We start from the raw sequence: 23,969 nt of genomic DNA, 5'->3' as shown, positions 1-23,969 counted from the left end.
AGTTTGCCAACTTTTGGAAAGTAAGTGCTTATCTTAAATCCTGGATTTCCAGTTTCTTTTTTAGATTTGAAGATTTGGAAAGCTTCATCAAAGATTCTTACATGACCACAACTGGCTCGAGCTGAATGGTGACCGTCTGCTGTCGAGGGGCCCTGCACCCTACACTTCACTATATTCTCCACTACTGTTGTGCTGTCCTGGCAACTTCGCTCACTTAGGCTACTGACAGGGTCCTGACCCCAATATTTGCAATCAGTCCTCTGTGCAGTTTCTGAAATCTTTTAATTTCTGTGTTATGGGATTATTATAAATAATCCTTATAAATTATAATATTAATATAATTATTATAAATTATTTTTCATTTCTAGTTTACTAAGTTAAGAAAAAGTGAAATGCTAAGGACAGAAAACCTCACTACTACATAAATATTAAAATATATACTAGAGATGCTCTCAAGTATGGCATGGTAGAAAGCCTCATTACTATATACACATAAAACTGGGTGATGGACATTGGAGAGGGTATGTGTGGTAATGAGCACTGGGTGTTATATAAGATGGGTGAACCACTGATCTGTACCTCTGAAACCAATAGTACATTATATGTTAATTAATTGAATTTAAATTAAAAAATAAAACATAAATATATATATATAGTAGAGTAATGGCATGTATAATCTCTCATCTCAAACACAGAGGGCTCAGTTCTATTTATAGCTGACTCACAGTCTTCACATAATTATTTCAGCTCACACATAATGGGTTATTTACAGACCAACTCTAGTACTGCTGGTAGTGATTATAATTACAGAAAAAACTTTATCAATTCAAAATCTTCAAGGCTTGGGACAGAGATCGGGGCCAGGTTTACCTTTATATTGTGACAGTTCTTGAAAAGATTTGCTAAGCAAATATACCAAGTAAAGTGTTTGTAAAAGAACTGTTTCCTTGACACAAATTTTAAAGTCATGAATTCCCAACAATGTAAGTGCATTGTAAGCAAAAGCTAGATATTGCTTAGGTTGGTATTTTGATATAATAAGTACAAATTATTTTTATCTATTCTTTAAAGTAGGGCTCCTACTAGACAGTACATTTTTACCCTAGTTCAAATTGCAATATTTATTTGGAAACAATAAAATATTGCTCCTGTGAAATGTATTATTTACTCTGACTTTTAATCATTTCAGCTCTTTTCCTCAAGCCAACTGACTTATATCTGAGTCTACTTAGTAGAGTAAATGCAAAAAAGGAGGCCATAGTTTAGAGTAAATCCCAATTAGTCACCTAAAGTTTCAATAGTCACATCCATCATATTAAGAAACCATGCTTTAATAATGCAGGTGTTGGCAGCAAAACAATAAATGTCCAAACATGATGAATAGCAGGTGAACCACCTCTGCAACAAAGAGAACAACAATACCAAGTTAGCCCATTTTTGCTTAGTCTTCTAACAGATAAAATCACAGTCTACAGTTTTATTTATCTGTTGCATTAGAGGGTTACCCAACATCTCAAGGTAAATTGGAGTGCAAATAAATAGCTTACCTCTTTCGATAGTCATTTATAGGAAAAATCATAGGTTTTATAGTGCAGAGAAGAACCTTAGAAATAGTTAAAATTGAAAGTAAAATCATATCCTACCTGGGTGACTTTCTCTGTCACATTGTGTGTTCGATCTTTAACCTTGGGTGCAATAATGGTTTTATCTGAAGAAGGAGGGGATGCATTCTTTTTTTCAGTTTTGACATCCGAAAAATTCAGGGTGAGCTGTGGAATCTTGTTAATGGTGCTGTATTTATTGAGATTAGAATCTGACGTGGATCCCAGGAGGCTTGACTTGATATGATTAAAAGGCCCTAAAAAAATTGGAAAATATTTGTAAAAGCAGTGTCAGGAGAAATAGAAGAAAGAGATGGTCCTGAATGACCCGCTAATGATCCACAGCCAGTGTCACCCTGCTTTGGGAAGGACTAAATGCAGCCAGCTGATACCTGAACACAAGGTTTAGGGTCACTGTCTGCCAAATGGAATGACACATGAGTATCCGAGGGTAAGACGGGGTCCAAGGTGTGTACCCAGAAAGCAGATGGCATCTTTAGCTGTTACTTAACTTCTTTCATTAAGGGCTGGAATAAAAAAAAAACAACAAAAACTCGACTCCTTATTATTGGCCTATTATTGGCCAAATTGGTTTCTCAAGAATGTGTTTTTATAATCCAGGGATTATTCAAGGAAGGACTTGCCTATGGTTAAAATCCTGTTGGCCATGAAATTTCTGAACGGGCCGTCTACCCAGTTCCAATATGTATTACTTCCCCTCTGTGGGCCATGACAAGTGACAAGCCAGCTGAGTTTTTTATATGCTTCTATTACCTGCATGAGATGTTCGAGCTTCTAGAAGAGTCAAGCCCAGATGGAGGAATTTCAGGTAAGATCAAGAAAGGCCAATGTCTTTGTGTGTATGTGTGTGTATTCTATTGAAAACTCTAGAATCCTGTGTGAAGTTTTAAAAATCTTCCCTTTTTTTCCCCTTTCATTTAAAGTTAAGACTTTTTTGGGGGGTGGGGGGAGGGAACCTCTATAAAAACCATTCCAGAAGAATGTTTTGACAAACATAATTTACAATTGAAATGACATAGTTAGGTAATGGGCTGGAGTTGGTAGTACCTGGTTACTTTTTTTTTTTAATCATGCTATACCTTGGATCCCCAGAAATTATTCATCTTATTAGCTGGAAGTTAGTACTGTTTGTCCAAACCTGGTCACTTCTCACAATTCATTTCTTCCCTATGAAAACAATTGGTCAAGGTTTTAGGACTCCTGGCTCCCTTGCCCAGGACGAATACACTGACCAGCTACATCTTGAGATGAACTTACTGTGTGTTGCTTATGGAAAGTCAGGAAATGCTCCAAAGAGTTTCTTGTACAATGGGTTTTGCAACTTTTACCACTATATAGCTCTTAAAAATTGGCATCAGGAGGAATTTTATAGAAATCCTGAGCCCACGAGTGTTACCCAGCTGTTATCTGGCTGCCTCAGAGAGTGCTTAAAACATAGAAACTGCATGACTGAACTTGCTAGTCAGCAAATTTTGCCTTATACTATTTTTTGTTGTTGTTTTTCAGAATAAAACGAATATATTTTAGGGGTCAAAAAGCACTTTATGCACCAAACAAGGTCTAAACACCTGAAAATTAGATTTATAGGTTGTGTATTTTGAACCACAATAATAAATCAACTCGGCTCAAATAGAACTCTAATAAAAAATATCCATCACTTAGTTCATAGTTAACTTGGAGAAAATTCGTACTATATTCATTTATGAAAGTTCATGTTAGGTTATTATAAAAGTTTGAAATGATTTTAAGAGAATTTTCACCTATGTGGCAGATACTGTGTTCCCTGAGGTGCATTTCTATTCATCCCCTGAGTTTTATCCATGATCATGATCAAGTCCATCTAGGTGAAAAATGTCATTGAGCTCTTTGGGCATTTATTGTCCAATATGCTCTCATTTGCATGTAGATTCGTATTCTCTTTTCTATTTATATGACAAAGAGAGAAATATGAGCCAAAAGTGGCACCATATTAATCTAGAGTCCAGACAGTTCTGACAGAAACTCCATCCTCTAGGTCTCTTTACAAGCCTCCACCACACACCATTGATTTATTATTGTAACATATCCTACATAGGTGTTCCCTTTTTTGTATCATTCTATGGCTATATTCCAGGCCTATATCTCAAAATTTATAATTTGTAAAACATTCTAGGACTTCAGACTTCTTAGATAATGCCTTTTCCTCAATTCTAATGTCATATTTTCACTCATTAGGTATTTTTATTACACACAGGTATACTGAGAAGAGATTAGAGAAAGCTGAGCTCAGATACACAGTTGTGTTTAAAACCCTTATGCCCATCTTTGAATTCTCTTTATCATCCTTTTATGTGGTGGATTTCTGTAGAAATGGATGGATGGTGGATTTCTCTGTCTACAGAGTTATTTAAAAAATTGGGCAAAAACATGGATGATCTATGACGTCAAGGCAGGCAAACACTGTTAAATAAAACTTTGATTGTCCTTGTGGTCAGTTCCAATAAACTCCCCTGAATTGGCTACACCAATGAGCAAGAGGTCTCAACTATGACAGTACTTCATCCTAGGGACATTTGTGGGAACACTTTTGTTTCTCATAATGATGGGAGGTGGCTCTTCTTTCACCTTGAAAAAACTGGCCCATATCTCTCAGTGGGCATTCATGTAGGTGAAAGAAAGCCTGTTTATAATGATCTGAGCCTTGAACCTGTGTCACATCTAAAGAGCACAGTTTACTTTTAACATGATTTTAATATACATTGAGCTTTCCTGAGCTACAACCACCACGTAGGGGAAAGAGTTTTACATTGTTTGGTTTGGAACTTTACCAAAAGTTGTTCGCCATTTTGGAAAATCGTATTACTTGGAGCTATGGTACTTGTGGCATCTGAATTACCAAAATGAAATTTCAGACTTCAGGTTATAAGGTTATAGTTTGTGTCTGCATGTTATGAATAAATATGTAAGCAAGCAGATTTGAGTCTTTTTTTTTTGCCAGTGTTGGAACCAAAGATTAAATTTGCAGAGAATTGTTGGAATCACAGTGAAAACAATTAATAAAATTTCTTTTAAAAATATTTCATATTATTGTTCTCTATATATGCAAAATGATGCATGATGCAATTAAAGGAAACTACGGGTAAGAGCTAAACACTTGAATTATTTGTCTTGACATTGCCTGTTGGTTTTCAATCTCACTTTAGTAACTCCCTAGAGATCTGCCCCAACACCTAGATGTCTTGATTGCCATTTCTTGCGTCAATACATCTTCTAGTCCCATTGTTTAGGAACACATATGGTCTGCAAGGGCTTTTTGAAGTATTGGAAGAAGAATATATGTTCTGACATTTGGTGGGATTTCTTTCTTCAGTGTAATTCATTAGTATCACATGTTATCACATAGGGAATCATGCTGACATTACACTGGGCTGGTAAGGGCTGGCTTATTTGTGAGAATATTATACTTCCTTATTTTCTCCCCAGTTTATCTTGGTGTATTTTTCATAATTCAATTTGGTTATTTCCTATTTTTAAAATTCATATATAAATAATTCTGATCTGTTATTATTTATTCCAATAGTGGTTTTTATTTTGTTATCTACCCATACTCCTGCTGTGTCATCCAGTACTTCTCCGGACAATTTAATGCTCTTAAAACCATTTTTTTTAAATATCTGATCATTGCATTGTATCTTCTAGTGTAGTTATATGTGAACATCAACATATTGAGAAAAATACCATTTTATTATAAACGGCTTTTCTTGTATTCCTCCTTTACATTATGGTTAAAGAATCATATTGATCTTTTAGAAATAGGTTAAATTATCTCTAAATGTTGTTACAGGATAGTAAAATGAGTATAACAAAATACTGTAGAAACAAGGGGACATTGGGTCTAACAGGGCTGAGAAACCACTGGTCAATACATGTCATACTCACATTTGCCCTCAGAACATTATAACGTCTTTGAGTCCATATTTTAGCTTCTCATATTTACTCGTGGCTAAACTTTCTGAACTGTTACTCTATTCTGTGTTGTTTTTTTTTTTTTCAGTTCTTAATATCAGAGATTTAATCTAGGCTTTCTTTTAAATCTATACATTTAAAGAATTCAGCAAAACCTTAAAATAATCCATGCATGCTACTTAGATAAGACATTTACAATCTATTTCATCCTGCATAACCTAGGTAATTATGCTTTTTTCCACTGATTTTGAAGTAGCTGTTTATATGCAGAAGTCTGAGACTGCAAGATGATCAGCATTAGCTTAGGTTCCTCTAAAACCTATCTAAATTCTAGTGAAAAATTTTCCAACGCTTCAATTAAGATAGGTATCCACAATATTCTCATTTTACTAATTGTAAACCTAAGCAGACAGACTATGAGGCCAAAGGGGAATAAGCATCAAGGACTAGAAATCAGAATACAGGGTTTCCTACCTCCTAGGTCTATATTCAGAGAGGCCTTGGTTGAGGATTTAAAGGTGAAAGGCAGCCTCCCTGAGAGTGATCATGAACTGATGGGATTTAGGACTCTAATGAAAGAAAGGAGAATAACCTGAAAAACAAAGTAAATGAATATAAATAAAATAAACGGGCAGAAATAAAGGGAAATAATAGATTCAATAGAAGGGAATGTAAAACTCAAAAGTACATAGGGGGACTTGATGTTCTTTAGAGAAACATTTGGGAAATGGATGACCAGGTTAAGCGTTCCAGTGTACTAGAAGGAGATGAAAAACAGGTGACCAAGTAGAGTAACCAACAGCTAGATAAAGCTCTAATATATTACAAGTGTCTGATTAAATATAAAGTAGGCCAGGTTCCAGCTACAAAGAAATATTCTGAATTTAGAGATCAAGCCAGAGGCTAAAGCAACACCTGGGAAGGATTTTAGATTAAAGATATTTAAAATTTTTATGATGAGGCTATTTGAATTTATCATAAGTTACAAGAAGCTGAAAGAGAATATATTTTCTTTTAGATGGTGCTGGAAAACTAGCCACGGACATATGATAATTTAAAAAAAATAATGCTATTTTCTTTTTTAAAGATCGCTGCTTCTAAAACTAATGATGTAATGTATGGGGATTAACATAACAATAAAAAAATTTAAAAAAAAAGATCGCTGCTTTTGAGGATCAAATGGGACACAAGAGAAGGAAAGCAAAAACATTAAGGTTGTTATCAAATCATCAGATCTTTACACAGTATTTCTTAGGGCACTGAGTTTATTAGGCTAAAGTTTAATAAAATATAAATTGCTGAAGTGACTTAGCATTAAAAAAATGCAAATGAGTGTCTAATAATTGGATTCAGTAAAAGAACACTGGCAACCAGTTTAACACTTAGAAAGATGGTAAGTAATCACATTATTTGTAGTCAATATTCATATTGTCTCCTTCAGTGCATGACCCACAATTTTCAGAAGAAAGCTATCACCACTGAAAATCAGTTTGCAAATTCATGTAAGATCACCAAACCTTGGTAACGGCCAGTGTAGCTTATGAGAAACAAGCTGATTGCCTTTGTAAGTCTGGTAGGTTTTGTGGCTTGAGGAGGTGAAGGCTGTAACAGATCTTGCAAATAGTTTTGTTTCTGATTCACACGTCAGATTCATAGACAAGATGGAAACTGAACATACCATTGTCAGTGGGATGCAGAGTGACTTGAAATGATAAGGAGGTGGAAGCAATAGAGGGGTAAAGTTATATTAATGACCTATTTACTAAGTAGGCTAAGTGGGGTTAATTTTTGTGGATGACTTGAAAAGCAGAATAGACAGAGAAACCACTAAATTTGAGGTGAAAATCAGTTTATGCATAGTCGAGATAGGATTAGGTTCACCACTCACAATATTAAAGAAATTGTTAAAAAATTTTATGTACATACACACATATAAGCAGCATACACAATTTATTTGAATTCACTTTTTCAATACTTGATAAGGGGTTACACTTAGATCTCTGGAGTCTCATTTCAAAGAGTCAGAGTGCCAAGGAAATTTATTCAAGGGAAACAAAATTAATACTAAGAAAGATCGTTAAATGGAAATGATTCCATTTTAGAAGAAAAGTACCAATTTGCAGTTTTTATACTGTGATATTACATCAAGATTAAAAGTAACCAGCTGGTATCTCTTTCCACTCAGGATAGATAAAGGGGGCAAGAAAATTGCGTTTCAGCAAGAAGGATTCAGGTTACCTCTTTGTGTAACAGGCAGTAAAACAGATTTCCCAAGAAAGTTAGAGAATGGGATCCTCAGCAGATAAAAGATTCCTCTACCACTTGTGTCAGGGATTTAGCCAACACCCTCGCCTGGGGGGAATAAACCAGATGTTCTTGAAGTCCTTCCAAATGCCTGCCAAAATCACTTATTTTATTTTGGTAAAGAAATTATTTTGGGGTGATTTAGATATTGAAAAAAACCTGTAATTATGCATTTATATACAAAGAAGTATAGAAATTTGTCTTTTATTTTTTAAACCTTTTATTTAAATGTGGTTTAGAAACAACACCAAAAAAATTTTAAAAGCACACTTAATGTATTGTTCTATATCTAATTAGTATATTAACTGTTCCGTGAAAATTTTAAAGAGCCAGACATTTGAATATTTTTTGATAGTTTCAAAAACAGAGTCTGAACAAAGAATGAAAACTTTGTAGGGTACATTTACATTATTTTTAAAATTAAATTTGCACATTTTTAAAAAATCTAATTTGGGAGTTTAACTTCATAATATTAACATGTGAAAACTTTCTACAATGATTTAGAGTTTCCTAACCCCAAATTCTGACTTTGATGATTCATTTTTATTCAAAGACTCTTGCTGTTAAAAATGGAGGGTTGAGGGAAAAGGGTTGGAGATTATATGGATTCATTTATGAGAGAAAAGTAAAATTAATGTAGTTTGAATGGCAACTGTGTGAACTTCTAGTTTGGAAGATAAGCAAGGTCAATTTTCTATTTATTGAGAAAAATTAGATTCATTTCTCACTGCACTTAAAAGATCATTGGAAAATTAATGTCTAATAATTAATTGCTAATTGTTGAATGCTAAAGCCGGTCATATTTCATACAGGTGAGTTGGCAAGCGGTGTCTGTATTCTGTTTCTTGACATTATATCCTGAATTATATCAACGCAAATCACCGTCACAGCTGACACTGATTTGCTCCCTTTTAGAAATTACAGTAGAAAGGCCAAGGATAGAATAATCATGCAGATGAAGTACCATCCCACTATTGGAGGTCACCTGCACAGGCCCTTTTTGAAGTGCTTGCAAAATAAAATAGTATGGGGAGAAGCTGCCCGATTTCCCTTCTTTTCAAATCACCCTGGACGGCTGACCAGAAAATAGCTTTAGCGTCTAGTGCTATTAATTCATAACTGTCACCAGCTCTGACTTACTTAGGGAAGCGATTGAGGAATCAGTATACAAAACTTCATCGCGATCAGAGTAGCAGTGACATACAGAAGAGGCCCAGACAGTGAATTTTAAGGAGAGATGGTTACTGGTAGAGACATGTCCATGCAACACACATGCACAAAATGCGTCATTGTGAGTCACCGTAGGCACACTGACAGCAGCATGCATGGCCTATGTCAGAAGACTAAACCCCAAAGTCTTCAACTTGATGAGAATAATACAATTACTGTATTTTGTGATTCCTTATATCTACTATGATACAGTAGAAAAAACCAGAGGTGAATTTCAAGTTTTTAGTCAGATCCAGATTTATCCAGAGGTATTGCCCACTTAAACATTACCCTATAGTAGCTACAGGTCATGCCAGTGATTTCAGACTAAGATAGGACACAATTAAAAATGACTGAAATGTAATATAGAGAAATAGAAAATGACTGTCATGCATGTACAGTTTACTACTACAGTAAGCTTAAAACCATACCCCCTGCCATCCAGGAACGTGAAACTAGTTTTAGGGAAACAAAAGAGGAACAAGTGAAGTGATACTGTCATGTAGCACTTTGATTAGTTTATTCAATCTTACACTCAAAAAAATTTTTTTTTGGCTGAAATAGGCTTATGTGCCTCTTTCACACTGGAATATATTTAGCTCAGTATTTGTTTCTTTCCAAATGGTTTAAATGTCCAGGAGGTGTTCATTGTCAACCTACCCTTACACTTCTTGCAGGAAAGAGGAGTTCCTAATCATTTTGATGACACAGCTGAGAAAGTAACAATGTCTCCAACAAAATCAAGCCATGATGTCTCCACCAGGCACCTGGACTAGCTAAGGGCAGCATGATGTTGCATTGAACAGGGCATACAGCAGGCAAGTTAACATGCCAAGTAAAGGGGCACTTTGAGCATCGGATGATGAGTTCGTACATTACCTTTGACATTGCGACCATTGTCTGTTTTGAGCACAGAAGGATAAAAAAAAAGAAAGAAATATAAAAAAGAAGACTAAAATTATGTTATATACACTGAATTACCTCTGTAAAAACAATCAGAGTAAACAGGATGTAATGACTGAAAATGTGTCTTTGAAATTAGCATTTTGTACTATTCATCCAAGTGAAATGCATAAACCAAAAATGATATCTGCCATAAGCATGCATTTTCAAATATGTGAAACATTTATCTCACTTAATTTAACTGGATTCTAAGATTCAGATTTTATAATTATGACAGTTCGGAGAAAGGCATCTCCAGCTGCTTGCAGTTGTGATAAAACCTTTCGATCTCGTCAGAAGCCAATTTTAGTGGCAGTTCAACCATCATTTACAAAGAAAGACTGTGCAACACTTAGTATGTAAAGTAATCTTTTTTTCATATGATTTAACCTAGTAAATTAATAAGGAAAAATATTTCTAAGACAACAGCTTACCTTAATAAACGAACTTATGTTATTAATCAGAATTCTCTTAACTGCCCCTCCCACAAATGTTCTTCAATGTATATTTTGAAAATACCAAATGGTGCTCAAAGAGTCATTCTTAGGCAAAAATAGTTGTAAGAAATCAGGGAAAGATTTGACTGTTAAAAGTAATGCGCGATTTTTAAGTTTATGTTGTCACAGGGGACTTAGTGTAATAACTAAAATATTTAAGAAATTCATTTATATTAACATGGGCCTGTTTTCAAGCCTCAGAGTGGAGTGTCTCCAGATTTATTTTGAGATTAGCAATCTGACTCTTTGATGCATATTTGCTACGAACAAAATATGCATTACTAGTTTTGAAACAAACAAAATAAATGAAGTCATGTCAAAACTATTCAAATATATCCAAGATTTGAAAAATCTGTTCAACATTTGTTGACATCTGTGCTAATGCTGTGCATATTTAAAATCTTGGGATATATCATAATTGTTTCAAAGCTTACAATTGAAGCAATTTCAATAATGTGGTATATTGAATTGCTAGTGTAGACATTGCCTTCGACAGAGATACACAAAGTTGTGACAACTTTGCCCTCTTTGAGGGACCATAAAAAAGCAAAAAGGGATTATATAGAATTAATTATCTCCATCAGAAGCTCGGCCCCAAAAATCACTAGCAAAGTAACAACTGCTTGTAAGTAGTTAAAAATTACAACATTACTTAACAAACCTCAAATATATTAAGATTTGCAGATTCCCAAAAAAACCTGATTAGAAGTTGCATCATATGGCTAATGCTGTTTTAACATTCTAAGAGCATTCAGTCTGTGTCCTGGTGCTAGCTGAGACCTTATTATTTGTCCATGACAATGTAAGTGCAGAAATTAGAGTAAGTATTTAGTGTCTCGTAGCAACTTGACAGAGCAATCTTATGTCTGGTCAATCTAATAATAAAACAATTGGGGTTTATATTTTCTATGGCTATTTTTTTTAATTTCATTTTTCTAATACTATATGCTTTTTATATTTACAAATGTATTTGTTCGTGACGGATTAGAAAAAATTCTGGTCCTTCACCATAAATGGTTTGAGAAGTAGAGTTCTAAGATACTTGATAATGTAGATTAAATAAAAGGACAATGTAAAATATTATGCACTACTATATTTGCAAAGTAATTAAAGTTCTATAAAGATAGCATCTATAGAAGGAAATTCTCTTCTTGAATGAGGAGGCAATAATCTGAATTCAAAATCTGCTGCATGTGGGATTTAACCTGCTAATCAGTCACATGAATTCATGAAACTGAAATCAGTTTAAAAAATTTTTCATCTTCATGTGGCATTGTGTGTCAACTATACTCAAAAATAATAAGACATTTTTTAAAAAGTTTTCCAGCTTCCTTTGTCAGCGGCTCAGTTTCTAAAATATACCAAATTATGTACCCTTAGGAGGTGTAGTTTCTTTTATGCTAATCAGTGATTTTGTAGCTAAAATTGTTCTAAAGCAGAACTACAAAATACCCTCTGAACGTATCAATTGGTAGCCAGATGACTAAAGCATCTGTCAGAAAGTGATATTTTTTTTTTGGAAGATAACATAGCTTGGGTGGGGGAAGAAAATTGAGGATGACCTCACTACTGAGGGTCCTGAATAGTTCTCTATCCAGAAATGTTAAATCATTCTTTCCCATAATTGTATCAGCAACTATGTACTAAATAAAGACCATATAGAAATGAAGAAAATAAAGTGAAATCGTGAAATCTGATCTAACCTACTTAGCACCACTATCAAACCAGAGGCTAAGTCTGTACCATGCACCCACTGCATATCATTTAATATGTAAGAATGTTATTATACCGTAACTCAGGCAATAAGGCCAATTTCTGAAGTCAGTACGATTCCTAAAGATGCTTACACTAACTGGACTAACTAACTAAAATATATGTTGGTCATCTGAATCACCCTATTGGATTTATTGCTGTTCAGCCGTGGGATTCATTGCTCAAAGATCAAATTTCAGAGGTTTCATTCAGTCAGAGATATTGAGCATGCCATTACTACATAGTAGGGGGGCCTTAGATGATTATTCAGTTTGGGAATTGTCCTTGATTTTATTTTCTTTTTAACCTTCTTTCGACCATAGATTAAAATGGATGTGCTAATTGCTTTTGTACCAGATACAGTTTCTCAAACCTATCTGTGGAAAACTCTTCCTTCTGTTTTTGTGATATTGACTTAATTTCTTTTTGAATTCTTCCTGCCAATTCATTTTCTTTCATCATTTCGGCCTTTTCGTCTTTACTGTGCTCTTTACATAAAGCTCCCCCACATGATTCAAGTAGTATGGGGTACAATCATTTCCTGTTGTGTGTGGTTTTGAAACATACTTCACGAGCACGGTCCTCTCAGTTTCACACCAACATTTATTGAGTTCCTGCCATGAAAAAGGCAATCGTGAGACTAAGGCTGCAGAGCTAACTGTGCCGAAGCTCCCGCACTGGGGGAACTCACAGAAACATAGTTTGTGCTTTGCATATCCAACAGAAATGACAGACTTAAAATGTGGAATAAAGGTAGAATGTAATAAATGCTATAATATGTGCAAACACTGCTTTGCACACTCGGGTGTGAAATCATTTAATTCTTTTGGTTTGGAAAGGGGAAATGGGTCCTTATGCCTGTGAGAGGCAGAATGAGGAGGGACAAAGTGGAGAAGAGTTATTCCTGGCAGAACAAACTAATGAAGCAAGAAAATGTGTGATCATTTTTCGGAAAAAGCAATTATCCTTGTGCAGGTTTAGAGTGGAATATATAGTAGGGGAAGGAGTCCTGCAGGAGCAGGAAGTAAGACTTGAAAAATAATTGTGGCCAGCTGGTCCTGTGCACTACACTATGAGCCCAGTGATCAGATCTATGTTTTAAGAAGAAAATTCGTAGCTCAGCTATGATGATGAGCATGCACGTTAATGGATATCACAGGAGGAACAGTGGGCCTCTCAAGAACCCGAACTTGTGGGATTCAGAAAAGTGGGACTGATACATCCATTCAACTGGTAGTCTGAATCTCCAACCCTGGGGGAAAGTTCAGTGGGTCCAAGGCCCCGCCTACCACAGGAACGCAAGGCGTGGTGGATTGTGGACTCGGGAGACGGGTGGTCCTGGGTGTGAAAGCTGACTCTGGCGTTCTGTAACCTTGGACCAGTTATTTATGTAACATAAATAAGCCTCAGTTTCCTCATCTATAAAATGGGGCTTAATAATAATTCCTAACTCACAGAGTTGTTGTAAGAATTAAATGAGAGTTAATGTGTGTCAAGCATTTACATTGTCTCACACATAGCAAATACTCAGTAAATGTTGGCCATCGTCATGTTAATGATGAATTCTTTTCGCCAGTGTCTTTTAAGCATTGCTGCTTTCACTACTGGCTGATGTAAGAGTGTGAACACCAAGAGACCAGGGAAAAATAAATGAATTCTGACTTGCTCTGACTTTGGTTTTCAAGTTTGGTCTTTCAGTACTCTCAGGGTTTGTTTTGGTTGCTTTTCCCCTAAAACTTTCCCCTTCTTCCTTCCTATCTCCACCCCACCCAATCATTTATAGCTTTCTGATGACTCAGTACACCACGTTTTATACACGTCTTCCTTTGGCAAGACTTGGTTAATAGTCCTGTGAAGGCACACCACTCATTCTGCCCAAGGCTTGACTATTTGCTAAATGCAGCAAAATTAATTATGCTTGAGATGATAGTGTCATCACCTAAGCATATCTTATATAAAGCATTAATTAATATTCCATAAGGTAGGCAGATATTGGTTACCATACCATTTCAGAAACACAGAAAAGAAGCCAGAAGAAACCAAATTATTCACTGTAGTTCAAAGAGGAAATCAGTAACGACTCTGAATGTGGGACTCCTAATTTTTAACTGCCATAATTTACTTGCATTTCTTCCCCCAAGGCATAGGGATTAATGTCAAAATTAAAAACAATATGGAAATTACCTTTCATTATCCATTAATATTCATTTCCATATTTAAAAAAATAAACATACCTTCACTGGCATGTCGGTCTCTAAATATGTTCTTGGGGTGGACACTGAATCCTTCTATATCGTGAACTGAAGAAGCCCTCCGTATACTACAGATGCTTTCCTTCGATCTGGAATGAGTCAGCTGGGTACTTGACTGCAGCATGTCAGGGTAGAGTCGGTCCCATTGCCTTTTGGGAGAGGAATGGTCAAGAGGTCCAGATATATTCACCAAGGGGGAACATTTGCTGGGCTGTATCAAGGCTTTTGTATCATCTGCTTCGGAGGGGCTGCAGCTCTCTTTTGTAGGAGACTTGAAGTGCTTCATGGCTACTGAATCATCACTGTGTTTAGATGAATCAATTACTACCACATCAGGGTCTTCTTGGGGTAAGGACTGTTTTCTGTAAGTGAGAACTCTCAGACCAGGCAATTTAAACCCAAAAAGTTTCCCTACAAATGGAGACAGGAAAAAACATTATTACAAGACAAATACACACACACACACAATTATACATATATAAGACATATCCCTTAAGACAAACAAACAAATGAACAGGTATCATTGACTCAAATTTAAATACCATGTAAAAAGAGTTATTAATCAATAATTAACTCATTTACAGCTGGAATGAGGGATATTGTAGAAAACTTCTGAGACTAATATGAATTGCCACATAAGCAGTAAGAAAATAGTAAAATAATCTTATCATGTTTCTGATGGTTACATATACTCCAGTGACATGAAAGTATTACTTGTAAGACAAGAGGTTTCTTATTTCAATAAATTAAAGACATATTACACATTATTACGTATTACATAGTGTTAAATACACTATACAACCATTTTTAAGGAAATGGGAAGGGTGGAGTACAGTTTAGAAAGGAAAAGAAGGGATAGGGTGTCATATGTAAAAGGGACAGACACAGGAGAGATTAGAGTGCATGTGTGTGTTTGGGGACTAGGGGTCTACTGTACTTCAAGTAAGAGGGAAGAGAATGAGGCGGGCATAAGAAGTTGGCCTGACCTATCTAGAAGGTTTGTATTAGATAATACTGTGAGTCATGTGTGGATTAGAAAAGTGGGGTCAACAGGGTATGAAAACATTCCTCATTCCATTTGAAATTTTTGGAAGGCTTTTGGTTTCAGATAGAGATGTAAAGATAAGAATTTCTTTTTCCTGATATTTTGTGTTCCAAAATCTGAGTATATGGCATGAAATGTTATACATATCTCAATGGATGATGCTTAGAAGGACAACTAAATCTAACATTAAAAGGTGGGTATTAAAATTAAAATATTAACCAATAAATATATAAACTCACTAGCAGTAAAAATGAAAATCAGAAAAAGAGCATATCATTTTCCATTCTTCAATTTAGCAGTAAATAAATAAAAAAAAAACGTAACATGGAGTGACGGCAAAAAATGCTGGTAAGCATTCTGGCACTTTGCTGATGGGATTGCAAATTGCTACAAATTCTTTGGAAAGTCATAGTACAATATCTATTAAAATGAATATATGTACTTTTCAACCTCATTTCTAGGGTAGTACAAAGACACAAAAACAAGATAAGGTCTGAATATCATCAGAAGGAGAATGGTTAAATAAATCATGGCATTTTTATACTTAGGAATCTTCTTTTAAAAAAAGTATACATATAGTTGTGTTTTGATTAGAATTAGAAGTTTATTAAAAATAGTGTTAGGTGAAAAAGCAAGTTTCAGTTTAATATTTATGACATTTCATTAAAAATCATAAAAGGCTATATTTTGTCAATGTGAGTTTAATAGCAGTAGAGAAAGATGTGAAAGAACACACACCAAACTCATAATGTTAACTGGCTAAGTGGGCTTGGAAGTGGGGGAAGGCAATGTATTGCATTCTTCTTTATATATCTTTATTGTTTGTTACATCAAGCATGCATTCCTTATATATTTTTTTAAAAAAACTAATAACTACTAAAAGAAATGAAGAGATAAGAGAAAACATCCAAAAAAGATTGCATGATTCAAAGCTTTTCTAAGTATCATCTACAAGAAAATGCCGAGTTTCTAAAACCCTATTGCCAGTGGGGTAGTCTATGTCCACATGGCCCCATGGCTTGACAATTACACATTGCCCTTCTAGTCAGTCAGTCAGAGTCTTTGGGCTACAATATTATCTACCTTCTTATATTCTTTAAGTGTCATGGGTACCCTTACCTTTAATATATTTACTATGAACTTTTCCTCAGTGCTTTGAGGATGGTTTTGAAACATGGAAGAACGCTCTCAAAACTCATGGACTCTTCTGCATTTAAATACACTCTTCCAGTAAATGCACACACAGTTTTAATTTCACATTTAATCCAATAACTCATAAATCTGCATCTCTAGCTCAGACCTCTTCTCTTAGTTCCAAACCTGCACATCTATTGGCCTCATTGACATCTTCACTTAAAAATCTTAAAGACACCTCAAAATCCTATAGTAAATCCAATCTCTTGATCTATCTCTCTGATTCTAGCCCTTTTCCTGATTAACATTTCTGTCCCTCAGTGGGCCATAGGCCTCATGAGGGCAGGGCACCCAACTATTTTGCTTACCAAATCCTATTTCTGACAGAATGCCTGAGCATGATAAATGAATATCTATAAGCAGATCCTAAACTGAAAATATGCTTCAATTCTGTGGAAAACTAGGATATTTAATTGCTCTGACCAACTTAATTAGATAATCTTAGCCTTCTGGAATTGCGTTGACCCATGTTTACCAAAAATGATTGATTGAATAGAACTCAGTAGCTCATGGAAATGGTGAACTCTCTACCATGCCCTTCGTACCTGATGCAACCCTTACTGTTAATTTCACCTTTTTCAGAGGTTATTAATTGCTACATTCTGGTTTTAGAACAGAAATGTTTTAAACTTCTCATTTTATGTAAAATACCCATTACAGAAAATTTGATAATTAAGCAGGCTAATTTATTATTGTAAGCTTTCGTTTGTGAGCTAGTAGTTAACAGTATTCAATACAGTTGTAATTGATTTATCTTTCTGATGAAAGACATGACACAATGTGCAAACTCCAAATAGGTTCACCTTTGAGTTCTAGATTAATAAACTGTAGATGAGAGTAACCAATCTGTGCAAATAAGATTAAACAACAGTGTATCACAGTTACTGTTTTGCAAGCATTCTTACATAATTCTACTAACAATTCTTATATGCTCAAGTAAATTGCCAAGTTAAAAGTCAGTCAGCTGCATCAGTCACTTGATTAGTTTTTAATGCACATGGAATTGACTTATAAAGCAGTTTACAAGTCAATTCTGCAAGCCTATTACAATGCACTGAAGGTCAATGCCTACTTTTATTCATTCTTCATCAGTTACAGTACCCTCCTCCTTTAAAAACAATTCACTGCCTTTCTTAAATTAATGACCGCACAAGGCATTTAGTTTGCTCCTGTAGTTTGGTCATATCTTAGGTGGTACAGATGGTGTTTTCTGCATCAGTAGGTTCATATGACCATGTTATATTGCATTACAGATTTAGTTGTCTAACTGCAGTTCATCCAGAAAGAATACACATTGAGAATTTTGTTCAATGCTAGCACTTTCAAGCATGAAATATAAAACATAGATGAGTATAATCCTGTCATGGTTCTCACCACCGAAAAATATCCTTATAAATTAAGTCTCCATATTGTACTGTATTTGGTTTCTAACTTAACCAAAATAGATACTATTTAGCCTTTTGTTTACTAAAACGTTTGACAAATTTGAAATAAGAACAACAGAATAAGAGTTTTTACCCATTTTTTACACTCTCCCAAATAATTATAAGTACTGATAAACCGCTTACATGAACATGATTTTCATCTAAGATGTATCTGGTTTCTCACACTCATGAATGAACTGCTGCTACAGTCTTTCTCAGAACATGTCACTTTTAAGAAGCTGCCTAATATAAGTTTGGAAGCTTCATCTTCGTGTATCCTGTGTCATATTTAACTGAGAGCTTTTTACTTCTCACCCATGTAAGCACACAGATAGTCCATCATTGTTGTCTTTAAAAAGCCTGGAATTATGACTCCAATCTATATACATAAAGATGTTAAATTTGTGGCTCAAGGCCAAACAGGAAATCAGGATAAAGTGAGAATAAAACAGCAGCTTCTTTTATTTAATTTCAGTTTTATCCAAGAGTTGGTGTTTTCTTGGGCCATAAATATCCATATTGAGGATTTAATGGGAATCATAACTCTCTCCTAAATAAATGTAGATAAATGCATACACACAATTTTATTTTTGATATCAGAGGATGAATAAGAAAATCGCTCTCCCCCAAGGTAAACCTTTCTATTAACCTCCCCTAGGGTTCCCTGGGATTAGTTGACTCTTAACGTTCCTTCCAGTTCTGAGTTTCTTTATATATTTATGCTAATCATAGTTTTCACAAAATTATAATGATCACAGCTATATTTCTACCTGATCTCCTGTGGTAATGGGACTTTAGAATATAGTTTTACTAAACTTTCCAGAATGGAGAGGACCTTATCAATCTGAACTGCTATTTCTCTCTCTTTCTTTCTTATCCTCTCCTCTGGGAGCTGGTTCTTATCTACTTGAATTTGGAAGAAAACAATTTTTCTAATTTAAGAATCAATGGGAATATTAGAAATAATAATATTTCTTGCAGAAAAACAAATATTTCCAAAAAGTCCTCCATATATTTCTAATCATTGAATTTCCTCACAATTACAAATTCCCAATCATTCCCTTTGTTCAACTTCTCTTAATTTCTGCTAAGTCTTAGAACTTTGATTATCTAATAATTTTACTATGAAAACCCAGTGAAATATAAATCAGGAAGAATTTAGTCTTGCTTGGTTCTGATTCATTGAATTATGGACTAAAAAGTAGAGAGAAACTTTAGTTCAAGCAGTCATGCAAACTAAAGGATACAGTGGGGTAAGGGAGGGGACACGCATGGGTTGGGGGGAGGGAAAAAGGTGTATTGTGAAGATCCTGAGCAGAGATATTTCCCCTCACAAAGGAGTAGAGGTGGTGGGAGGTTGGATCCTGAGAAAGGTCTGTGCAAAAGGTCTTATGAGGAGTGTTCTCAGGAGATATGCCTGAGGAAAAGGAGGAAGGCAGGACTGGGCAGAGGAAGTTGAACTCTTATGCAAATGCAATGGGAGTTTCAGCCCCCTCTCCTGGGAGCTCTGGAGCTGGAACAGCCCTTCGGAGTGATGTCAAATTCAAGTCAGGGTATCTGGCCTCTGTCTTCCTGCATCAGCTAGTCACGTGCTACAGCCACCCTGTGAGAAGTTCCATAACCTACATAAGGCAGTTCCCTGTCTTTGACTACCATTGTCAATGAGGAGCAGAGCTGTGGGCACTCAGTAGTCAATATTCCCAGCAGCAGAGCTGTCCCATTCCTGAGGAAGGTGTTTGGCTGAGTAGCACCGTGTCCACAGTGCAGAGCAGGAACAGTGGCCAGATTTGGGTCTGGAAAAAAACCTATCATCTAAATTAAGTCTACTATCAGCTATTATCACACAAAATAAGGATTTGTGAATTACTGTCTATGTACCTTTCTAAAATCATGGCGTTCACACATCTGACACTGACACTGGAAGCCTTAAAAATCACCGTGAGATTTTCTCCAGCCAAATAGCTCTGGATGTGCCGAGAAATATGACTTTAATCTCTGAGTCAGAGAGAGCAACAGATCGAACTTGATGGGAGAAACAGGGAAGATAATTGACATTTCTGCCTTGTGTTTTTAGGGAGAAATTCCACAGAGGCACCCTGAAAGGAGATGAATCTTTCTTACTCCTAAGTGCGTAGTGAGTATATGATACTGCCCACAGGCTGCTAGAACAACCCATAATATTGTCAAAGAAGGCAGTGGTTGGCAGTTAGACTGGGAAAATGGATCACTCAGTGTGAAGTCCCTACTGACCTGGTTAACCTGATCAGTGGGTGACAAATGGGCAGTGTAGCCAGTGTGGTCCTAATGTTAGTGACCAGAAAAGATCACCAGGGAGTCCATCTATCTAGTAAATCTGAAGGTAAATTTGGGACCCTTTAAAAGAGCAGATGTGGTCAGTAATGCCTTGAAAGACTAAGACTCCCGGGAGATTTCCTAGGGTGAGAGATAACAAAGAAAAAGGCAGTAAGTGTGAGACCAGATTAGAATCTTGAAGCAATGTGAGTCCTGACCCAGTAGCGCATGGCACACGTGGGTGCAGGTGGGGGAGGTTGGTGTGCAGTAGCAGTGACAGCAATCACGGGAGCTGCAGCAGCAGCAGAGAACTTCTGGAACAGGTTCATAAATGCGGATGACGTCTGAGAGACACTGCTTCCAACCTGGCCAGGCCATCATTAAAGCAAAGAAGCAGAAAAGACAGGTTTGGGATAAGGGAGATCAGGCAGAAAACAGGATAGGGTAGGGGGCTGCTTTTAGCTACCCAAGGTTAAAATATCTCAGTGAAGAGGGACTGGAAATGAAAGCAAACGCCATCAGTAGTATATATACCTAATAAGGTGTCTATATGACAGCTACTTACTATAGGTATGTTTCATTTATCAATACTGTTATTATGCTTCTCTTCAATAGATTTCTTCCTTTTCCAAATGCCAAGTTAAAGAAGCCGTTCAGATTATGTGAACATAGTAACACCTTAACCTAAATTGACCTGGGATGACCATACAGTCATCACATTGACAGGGACTCTCTTGATGAAGTATTCCAAACACAAATGGTACACACACCAGTTGCCCAAATGCAGTATGAACAGGGACTGTCCCTGATTTGGGTGTTGCCATACAACAAATGTTTCCAAATGATATGCACATGCAGACTTTCTGGCATGGATATGCTGATTTAGATGGTCATTAGCAGTCATTGTTAATAAAAGATAAAACATAATTTTTTCAACTACCAGCAATTTTCCTGATCTTAGAAATACGTATTTTGCCTAAATTCTAGGGGGGAAACATAAGATAAAGTTGATTGCCACCTGTGCCTGAACTTTTCCCAGATTTCTTTTAGCAACCATGTCATAGTTCCCTTTCTAGATCAAATTTAATCTTTAAAAAGAGGAAACTTCCAAACCTATGGTAATAGTAAATATTAGTTACGTTGTAAAACCTTTAATTAAATTCATCTGAATAATAGATTGTTTCTATAATAATGCTCACTGAGGGGGAAATTCTATATTACTACAGCAGTTCTTCATCTTTGAATTAAAGAATAACTTTCGGCTCCAATGGAGAATAGTGAAAATACCGTGAATGCCCCTTTATAAGCCAGGATATAGAAAATTTCTTTGTTCCTTAGCTTGAGGTCTGAAAACTGAGATGAAAATTTGAGGGAGTAATGTAGCTATTCAGGCAAATATATATCTTATGTGTCAATTATTCAGAATATTGAGTCCAAAGCATATGAATACATTTTTAGTGGTTTAAATTAGTTAGATAATTGTCTAAATTACCAGCTGCATTTTCTGTGTATAGACTTAGCTTTGGCCGAAGCTTTTAGAGTAATTCAAACTTTTATTTTAGTAAGCATAAAAGTAGAAATTCTCTTTTCATTTGGACACTATAATTTTAATCACTTCAAAGATAATGGAATCTCCTTTGTCACACCTTAATAGATTAGATTAAATTAGATTAAAAAGTTCATTTTTGAAAAGAACTGTAAGAAGAAGAGACTATAAAAATTTAACGTTATTATATTTTTACATTTAATTTCATTTAAAATTTATTTTTATAGTTTTATGTAAACATTAACTTATACCAATAGTTCTCAAACTTTCGTGGCTATCAGAATGACCTGAAGGGTTTGTTAAAACACAGATTGCTGAATTTCTGTGTTTCTGAATCAGTTGTTCTGGTGTAAGGTCCAAGAACTTGCATTTCAAACATGTTGCAAGGTGATGCTGATGGTCCCACACTTGGAGAATCATTGGCTAATGCTCATTCAGTAGGAAAATTAAAAAAAAAATACAAAACACCTAATTACTCAATAAAAATAACTTATTCATTTGCTTTCATATCCTACAAAAATGTTTTGGATATTTATTATTTGCAAAAGGTTGGGTATGCATGGAAGAAAATACATCCCTGCTATGAACTAGAACTGAAGGGCTCTTGGCCACTTTAAATAAGGTAGGTTTTTTTTCCAGTTTTCCACAGACTTCACTCTTCTATTTTTATTCATGGCCTTCTTCAGTCATTTATGTAACTTGTCCACTAGGCAAACATATATGATCAATGTTGTAGTAAAGACAGGTATGAAGTACCATGATGTCACAAAGGCAGGAACAGGTAAATTTTTGGGGGCAAGTTAGGAATGCTTCACAGATGAAGAGTTCTTTAGAGAAAGTATCCTGGAAGGATAAAAACATTCTAACAGAGGGCATGTCATGTTATACAAACAAGGTGATATAAAGCATGTGGTGGTTTCAGGGAACCACCACTGAAATATGGGATGTGAAGGGGGGGAATTGATGGGATACAAGGCTAGAGAAGTATCAGAGGTCATTCCACAGGTATTTTGTATAATGCACAGGGCTTTGGAGTTTTATCTTGTTAGTAACAAAGAACCATTTAAAGGATATAAAAAGCTGAGCATTATAATTTGATGTACAGTAGTGTGACATTTGATCCTGAGCAAAAGATGCTGAAAGCAGGGATATTGGTTATGAGACCATTGCATCAGCCCATGAAAGATGTGTTGGAGACCTACTAGGCAATTGCAATGGGCTGTGTGAGAGAGATACCCACACAGTGTCCTTGATAGAATTTGATCACTCTTTGTTTGGGAGAAGAGAGGATTAGAGAGAAGGAGAAGTTTAGCATAACCCCATGTTTCCAGCTGTGGTGGCTTGGATGACACTATTCAGGATGTATAAAGAGCAAGATTTTTTGATGGAATGGGTGGATGGCAGTTGGAGATGGAAAGATAAGTCTTAGCCTGAAATGCTAAGTTTTCCAGAAATTTAAAAATCTTCTAAAGGAGATGTCCAGTGGGCAGTTGAATATATGAAGTTCTAGGTAATAAGGAAAGTCTAGAGAAAGGTATGGGCTGGAGATACTGATTTGTGAACGGATATTTACCCTGTAGGTCATGGATGAGTTTGCCCAACCAGGGTGTATAGAGAAGATGCCTAAGGAGAAGAATAAAAAAAGCTGCTACTGGGGGAGAAACAAATAGCGTTTAAGAGTAGAGTAAGAGGAATAGGAAAATGGTACCAAATTAGCTGCCACAGAGATCAAAAGAAACAAAGGAGTATGGTGTCGTGGTACATAAAAGAATGGAGAGAAGAGAATCAGATTTAACAAGGCACACTCAACCTAGAGGGCAACATACAGAACACAACAGAGTTCAGTTCTAGTGGACAGAGAAATGAAGGAAATAAGGAAAACAAGTGAGTAGCTATGGAAAATCCAAATGCCTATAGGAAGAGACAACATAAATGATGAAAGCCA

At 35.7% G+C, this 23,969-nt stretch overlaps 1 protein-coding gene across 1 annotated transcript; it reads right to left on the bottom strand.

Annotated features, from left to right (window-relative positions):
* Nucleotides 1–1,048: 1,048 nt before the first annotated feature.
* On the bottom strand, nucleotides 1,049–20,807 carry LOC145720780 (voltage-gated inwardly rectifying potassium channel KCNH7-like). Its single transcript, XM_081815476.1, has 6 exons — nucleotides 20,697–20,807; nucleotides 17,566–17,608; nucleotides 14,506–14,934; nucleotides 9,960–9,980; nucleotides 1,644–1,858; nucleotides 1,049–1,398 (listed from the first exon to the last, which is right to left on the bottom strand). The coding sequence occupies exons 1-6, from the start codon at nucleotides 20,805–20,807 to the stop codon at nucleotides 1,279–1,281; spliced, it is 939 nt and encodes a 312-aa protein (XP_081671602.1). The 3' UTR covers nucleotides 1,049–1,278.
* Nucleotides 20,808–23,969: the final 3,162 nt, after the last annotated feature.

The sequence above is a fragment of the Leptonychotes weddellii genome, chromosome 3 (genome assembly GCF_054177405.1).
Source record: "Leptonychotes weddellii isolate Sample4059 chromosome 3, ASM5417740v2, whole genome shotgun sequence".
Taxonomy (NCBI): Eukaryota; Metazoa; Chordata; class Mammalia; order Carnivora; family Phocidae; genus Leptonychotes; species Leptonychotes weddellii.
This window is presented reverse-complemented; position numbering and strand designations above follow the sequence as displayed.

Excerpts from the sequence above, each read along its gene's own strand:
- LOC145720780 (XM_081815476.1), bottom strand. The coding sequence starts at position 20,807 with ATGAACCTGTTCCAGAAGTTCTCTGCTGCTGCTGCAGCTCCCGTGATT. Across the intron at positions 14,935-17,565 it reads TATTAATCTAGAACTCAAAG|GGAAACTTTTTGGGTTTAAA; the intron begins GTGAACCTATTT and ends CTCCATTTGTAG. Across the intron at positions 9,981-14,505 it reads AGACCGACATGCCAGTGAAG|ACAATGGTCGCAATGTCAAA; the intron begins GTATGTTTATTT and ends TGCTCAAAACAG.